This window comes from Zeus faber, assembly GCF_960531495.2.
Source record: "Zeus faber genome assembly, chromosome: 11".
Lineage (NCBI taxonomy): Eukaryota > Metazoa > Chordata > Actinopteri > Zeiformes > Zeidae > Zeus > Zeus faber.
In genome coordinates this window covers 20607744-20614602 of record NC_137205.1, presented here as the reverse complement: position 1 = coordinate 20614602, position 6859 = coordinate 20607744, and the positions used below count along the sequence as shown (strand labels likewise).

At 46.9% G+C, this 6859-nt stretch overlaps 1 protein-coding gene across 1 annotated transcript; it reads right to left on the bottom strand.

Annotated features, from left to right (window-relative positions):
- Positions 1–1889: 1889 nt before the first annotated feature.
- On the bottom strand, positions 1890–6597 carry nptx1l (neuronal pentraxin 1 like; the record flags this gene model as incomplete). Its single annotated transcript, XM_080009620.1, has 5 exons — positions 1890–2111; positions 2453–2632; positions 3056–3300; positions 4791–4998; positions 6151–6597. The coding sequence occupies 5 exons, from the start codon at positions 6595–6597 to the stop codon at positions 1890–1892; spliced, it is 1302 nt and encodes a 433-aa protein (XP_079865746.1).
- Positions 6598–6859: the final 262 nt, after the last annotated feature.

Here is a 6859-nt window from a genome sequence, read left to right as displayed (position 1 = left end):
TTTTTTTGTTGTTGTCATAAGAGCTGTTTCGGAATTATTCTATCTTCAAGTATCATATCTAAAGCTAATCAAAGAGAAAAGAAAGATAATGGTTAATTATTTTCCTGAATTTTCACAAGTTTATTGCAGCAGAACCTTAAAATCCACTTATTTCATGCATTTAAGGGGAGGGAGAGCAGCTCAGTGACCTGGTGCCAATCACTTTATGTCCAATTATGCAAAAAATATGGTTCAGGTTAAGTTTAAGTGATCAATGCCTCATCTTAATAAGTCGTATCACTTACAAAATCACAATTTGAAAAGAATGCCTATGCATGCCAAGTTAGAAGCTAGAGATTGTATGTGTGTGTGTGTGTGTGTGTGTGTGTGTGTGCGTGCCTGTGCGTACGTGTGTGTAATTTTAGTTAGAAATTGATCCTGGCGACCACGGGCCGCACCTTGAGACTTCCCTTTGGTCTCCGCCAGACGGTGATTTATTCACCGCTAATGGAGGGCGGGTCTCTCTGGAGAGCGAGGCCCGGCACGCTAACTACCCTCCTGGTGTCATCATGACCATAAGGTCACAGATTAAAACCCAATATGCGGAGGTCCTGCACCTGATCAAACGACTTACATCTTTTGCGCCACAGGGAGCTGAAACGAGACTCAAATCTGTTGAAAATCTCGAGGAGATAAATGATGGAATCTCGCTCTCGCTCTCTCTCACACACACACACACACACACACACACACACACACACACACACACACACACACACACACACACACATCCACGCACGCATACAGTCCATACCGATAGGGTTCAGGTCTCGGTTTTATTACAAAAATTAAAACTTTTCTCATCGTTCCGTGTTGCCATGCATGGAGCATATAACAATACAGTATAAAATCTCAACCTGAAAGCCGGATAGGAAAAGCAATGTTCATCAATGCTGACGCAGCATTTATGGGAGTTGCTTCATGCTGTCACTGTACAGAGAACATTCCTATTAAAGTACAAACACCCGCAAAATGCGCCAAGGTCATCAACAAATTGCATTTTACGATAGACAATCAAATTTTATACCGATACAAAGTGTTACGACGAATGGCGTTTTTTTTTCTTTCTTTTGTTGGAAATCAACCGACGGGATAGTATAGGCGAACACACACACACACACACGCACACACACACACACAAGAGAAAATAATACTCTGCAACTTATAATGAATGTGCTGAGTTTTGTCTACAGCCCAAGGCACTCAGGCTTGTATGTTGGCAATAAATACGTAGTTTGTCGCACGATTTCACTGAAAGCAGGTGATGAGAGAGAGCGAGAGAGAGAGAGAGAGAGAGAGAGAGAGAGGAGAGCGATGGAGGAGACGGCTGTCGCTGGTCCGTAGCCTTTTGAAGTTACATCCTCTTTCACCGAGTCCCGTCCGGCGCACGTCACAGTGAATGTCCCAGGCAGTGAGGACAACAAAAGAGACAGAAAGCCATCTTTGACATGTGCGCAGTCTGTGCACAGAGAGAGAGAGAGAGAGAGAGAGAGAGGGAGAGAGAGAGAGAGAGAGTCCGACCGTCTCTTCCCCGCCGATTGGGGCGCTCTGGACGGTGCCGCCGGCGTCGCGCTGGGCCCCCAGAGAGCCATCCCCCGGGGGGGGGCCTGGGCTGCTCCGAAACAGGGGGCAGGGTCCCCGAAACGACGTACTTAAAAACACCTCCGCCCCTCCCCGTTTCGCCAAAAGTGTCCGGGCTCCAGGAAACCTACCGTCCCCCCCGCCTCCTCCGGCTCCGACGCCCGAGGCGCCCCCCCCCGTTTTTTTTTTCTCTAAATGACCCCGACGGATGCCATGACAACGGTCGCCTCCCCGGGGGGGGGAAGCGTTCCTCCGCGGCCGCCCGCGCCTCAGTTCAGTTGGCGGCAGGCTTCGAACGTCCACTTGGACGCCCCGCCGTAGATGTCGAGGCTCGTCTCCAGCCACGAGAACACGTTCCCCACCTGCGCCTTGCTGCTGCACGTGGCCAGGTTGTAAATCTCCCCGATTGACAGTTTACGATCCCAGATGTGAAAGTTTGCCAGGTCGCCCACGAAGGCCTGCGTGGCGTCGAATCCCCCTCCGTACGTGTCCTGCGGCGGAAGGAAGGGGCTCAATTAAGACGGATATCATGCCGGCCCTAGAAAAACGTTAACTCGAGTCAGCTGCGGGTTCATTTATCTGTTAAATATTTAATTTCCCCGGAGGCTTTCCATCGGAAGAAGCTGTCCTTGAATTATCAGGATTTTGGACTCGTTCTTTTGGACCAAAGCAGGTGTTGCGGGACTTACAGTTTAGGTAAATTAAGATCCAATGTATATCTAAATGATATGAACCCATAACAGGAATGTAATGGATGTAATTCATTCACTTAATTGATGTCGATCGAGCAAAAAAACAGAAGAAGTGCAGCGGAGTGCGGAGCGGGCTCTACCTGCTCCTGTCCCAGGATCAGCATTCCCTGCGGCTTGATGGGATGGTAGGGGGCGAGGTTCTCTCCGCTGCCCCTCATAACGCCGTCCTGGAACGCCTCCCAGACGCCGTCGCGCGTCGTCCACGTCACGCAGATGTGGTGCCACTTGCCGTCGTTGATGAGGAAAGGCAACTTCGCCACCTACGAGAAGGGGTTTTTCGAAATCGCAAAAGCAATTTTGCCGCTGCACTTAAAATTGGATTTTCATCCCCGGTGCTAAAGACGGAGGTCCTCCGAGGATCATCGTGATTAAGGACTAATTCATCTTACGAGTCGCAATTTTAAAGAGTTCAGGAGTCAATGTCCTTATTAAAGCATCTAAAAAGTACTTTATGGGTCTCTACGCCGCAAGCAACAACTACTCAGCTCGACCCCAGTCTTAACAAATGCGACAACTGAACCCCATCAGACTTAATGTCAACGTTAATTTCCAATCCGTGACTAAATTAGCACTTTGCACTTAATTTAGTGCAAAAAGAGGCAAACTTTTACAGCTAGGTACTCTACGTATCGACCACGCGAACGTCCGAGGGAGGGGAAGATGGCGACGACGCAAAAACCCACCTTGTCGTTCACGAGTATTTCCATGGGGTTGTTCCCCCACTCGATCAGCACCAGCTCGTTGGCCTGCCCCGGCACCGCGTAGGAGAACGGCGTGCCCACCCCCGGCGAGGCGTTGGACTTGAGCCACATGCACACGGTGAAGGCGTACATCTCGGGGAGGCTCTTCTTCACCTTGGCGTACATGTAGTTGGTTCTGAGCGGGAACGTGAGCTGGAATTTATCCAGAGGCCGATTATCCCTCTGTCCTGGAGACAAAAAAAAGAAAACAGGAGGAAATTGATTCGTCGGATAACATTTTCACTGCGTCCGCGATGCGTCTGGATTCAATTGTCCTCCCGCCTCCGAGATCTACTGCCGCGGAATCGCGCCTCCATTTCGCGCCACGACGTCCGAATGCGAGGCTAATGCCTTTTACAGTGGATTTAACGTTGACATTACATAAATACCGGGGATTTATGGAGGACCTGTGTTACACAACAAATCCTGAGTCGTGACGCTCCGTTTTTATCTGTTTTTTTTTTTTCTGTTTTTTTCTTCTATCAAGCAATCTCTTTCTCCCTTTCTCCTCTCACCTCGCTCCCCTGTGAGGCGCGCTGGAGCTTTTAATAATAAAGACATCCTACTCCGCGTGCATCGCTCGGGCCTCTTGGAGATGGGAGCCTCATGTCTCACTGTGCCCGCCCCTTTGATCTGATCCTGAATTAAAAAGAAGGAGCTCCAGCATTTTCTCCCTTTCGGCTTGTGCAAAAAAAAAAAGTGGGAACAGCTGGAGGTCATACAAAGCATTTCAGGTAGAAATCCATGAGATTGTGTCAGTGCTGGGTGGATTCCACTACAAATCCCAGAATTTCCAATTCAAACTGCAGCCGTTTTTCTTTGTTTTTTTTTCCTCATCAGCCCCTGGTTTTGCCCTCGTTTTCGCTACGTCACTTTCTTTTCTGCCTTCTTTCGATCGATTGATTAATTTTTTCTATTGTCCCGTTGCGCCTTTCTTTTTTTGTGAATGCTCCATCCATATTGATCTTTGCATTCTTGATGGGAAAAATGGACCCCGCCACCATCCTTGGAAAGCACATACATAATGCAAATACCTTGAGTTTCAGCTAAAAATGATCAAATATGGTATTTTATAACCATTTAGTGGGTTTCAAGGTTTCATCATTTTCCCATTTTGCGATTGATTTTCTATTGTGACCCAATGAATCACAGCGATGTTGTCAATATTGTACTGATTGAAGAGCAATTTCATCCTGTGGTGTGTGCTGCAATTTTGGACAATACCAAGAAGTGGGTGAGGAGTGGGGATGGTGAGGGGGCGTGTCTCGTTCTGTAAATGGGAGTGGTTTCACGGTCGACAACTCAGCCAATACAGAGCTGGGGGTGGGGACTGGGCCTTCCTTTTTTATTTATTTGTGACATGGAGAGCCACTTTAAGTACTAATCTTTGTCAGCGTCCTTGCTAAGCACTTTGCGCTTATTTCAACCAGTAGGGGGCGCCCAGTCATACTTACGATCGGTTACACCAATTTTATCACATTTGTAAAGAAAGGTCAATGTTATAACCAGGATATATACTTGTACTTCACTTTAATGCTCAAAAAACCTGTTCTAGTGCATATACTGCTTTAGCATTGTGCGTAACAGCAAATAACAGTCTTAAAAACTGTTTTGGATTCTGATTCATATCTAAACACCCAATTTGTTTCTATACTCATAACATCTATTTAAAATGTACCTTTCTCCAGGTCAGTGATCCTCTGGTGCAGGGATGTGAGGGTGGACTCCACCCGCCCTCGCTGCTCCGTCTCGTTGCGGAGTCCAGGCTTTCCCTCCTCGATGCTGTTCACCCGGGACAGCACCTGCTTCTCCAAGTCGTCAATTTTGCTTTGAAGCAGGTCTTTCAGGCTGTTCGCCTGCACTGACTTGTTATTCCGGCTGAATTGCTGGAGGTAGGAGGAAGGAGCAAGAAGGGATGTTTTTTTTTTGTTTCGTTTAAAAGGCGAGAGTGCACATCGTTTTCAGGATCATAAATCCCGGGATGGACTAACGATAATGCTGGATTAACGCCTTCAAAGCTCATTGCTACATGATGAAACTGCATGGGCCAGCTATGTTAAAAACATACCCGACAAGGTCTTTTTTCTTAGCAACTGAATCATCTGACGATATGGAGCGACACTGACAAAATCAAATCATCTTTTTGTGATGTAGCCCACACAAAAAGCGAGATCTTGATATGGGACTATTGCTCCAATGGTCGATGTATGCTTGCTTTGATTAAGTCCAGCCCCTCATGAAAGTCGCTTTGGACAAAAGTGTCAGATCAATGAAGACATGTGAATGAGACTGTATCATCTGGGACTTCTCTCATCGTAATCCTGTTATATTTAAATGTTGTCTTGATGGCTGCATTACAAGTCCTAGATGTTCTATCAACTTGTCTACCTGCTTGGTCATAATATTCACACTACTAGCCATTGTTTCTCACATATTTATTATGTGTCTCTTGTGTAAATTGTGTGTAAATATCTTATTAAAAGTATGATCGTACAAAAAATATTGTGAAATTTATTTATGATATTTGATTTTGTCAGTATCGCCCAACCTTAAAAAAATAATATCTCGATCATAAAAATCGGTGAAAAAAAAAGAATGTATCAGCTGCTGTTGAAATGCATTGCCTACTGCATAGGGCTGGGACACATCGATATAATATCATGATAGGGGATCAAATATCGTCAGGGAATTTTGTTATTGTAATATTATGATATAATCAAATGTTGTTTAAAGGTATTGCAATTTTCTAAACTGTGTAAATGTCTTACAATAACACCAATAGTCAATAGTAATATTGCGGTATTGGTTCAAAAATCTGGCAATGTCATGATTTAACATTGAACAAAATCTTTCTCTCTGTCTCTCTGTCTCTGTCTCTCTCTCTCTCTCTCTCTCTCTCTCTCTCTCTCTCTCTCTCTCTACACACACACACAGACACACACATATAAAAATACACACACACATATATATATACATATACGTATATACTGTATATATATAATAAGGTATTTCGTAGTATCAAAGAGCCTACATCATACCTCCAGGTTCTCCAATCTCTGTTTCAAGGACTGTAAAGTCTGAGACAGTTGGGTCAGAGTGTCACTGGGTCCCCTAGACACGTCCCCCATGGTGTTCTTGGTCCCGGACTCCTTCCTCCTGCCTCCCCCGGACCGCGCGTCCCCGGGCTCGGGTCCACTCTGGCTCTCGCACCGCGCCAACTTGGAGGTGAGTTCCCTGATGGTCTCCTTCTGGTTCATGATGGTCTCCTTCTGCTGCAGCACCGTCTCCCGCAGCTGCATGACGGTGGTCTTCAAGTTGTCCCCCGGCACGCTGTTCTGCAGCGTGGCCGCGCACAGGTCCATGTCCTTGGGCACCGAGGTGCAGATGAACTGCGTCTGTCCGCCCAAGTCCTGCGCGGAACTCTCCAGGAGCAAGCAGGTAAATAGAAAAAGTCTCCAGGAGATGCCGTCCTTGGTGGTCTGCATGCTGCTGTTGCTTTGGGTGTTCTTTTTTTTTTTGGTGGGGTTAGGGGGGAGGCTCGTTTCGGAGCTGGAATGGGTGGACGGTGGTTTCAGCACTACGGAGCTGTCCCTGGTTGTAAACCGTGCGTGACGCGCTCCAGCTTTTTATGCAGCCCCGTCTGGTTCTGCGCAGAGCACATCACCGCATCACCAGAAAAACCTCCCACCCCCGCACATTAAGCTGCTCTGGGGGCTTGGAGCGTCATATCCCTGGGTTGGAACACTT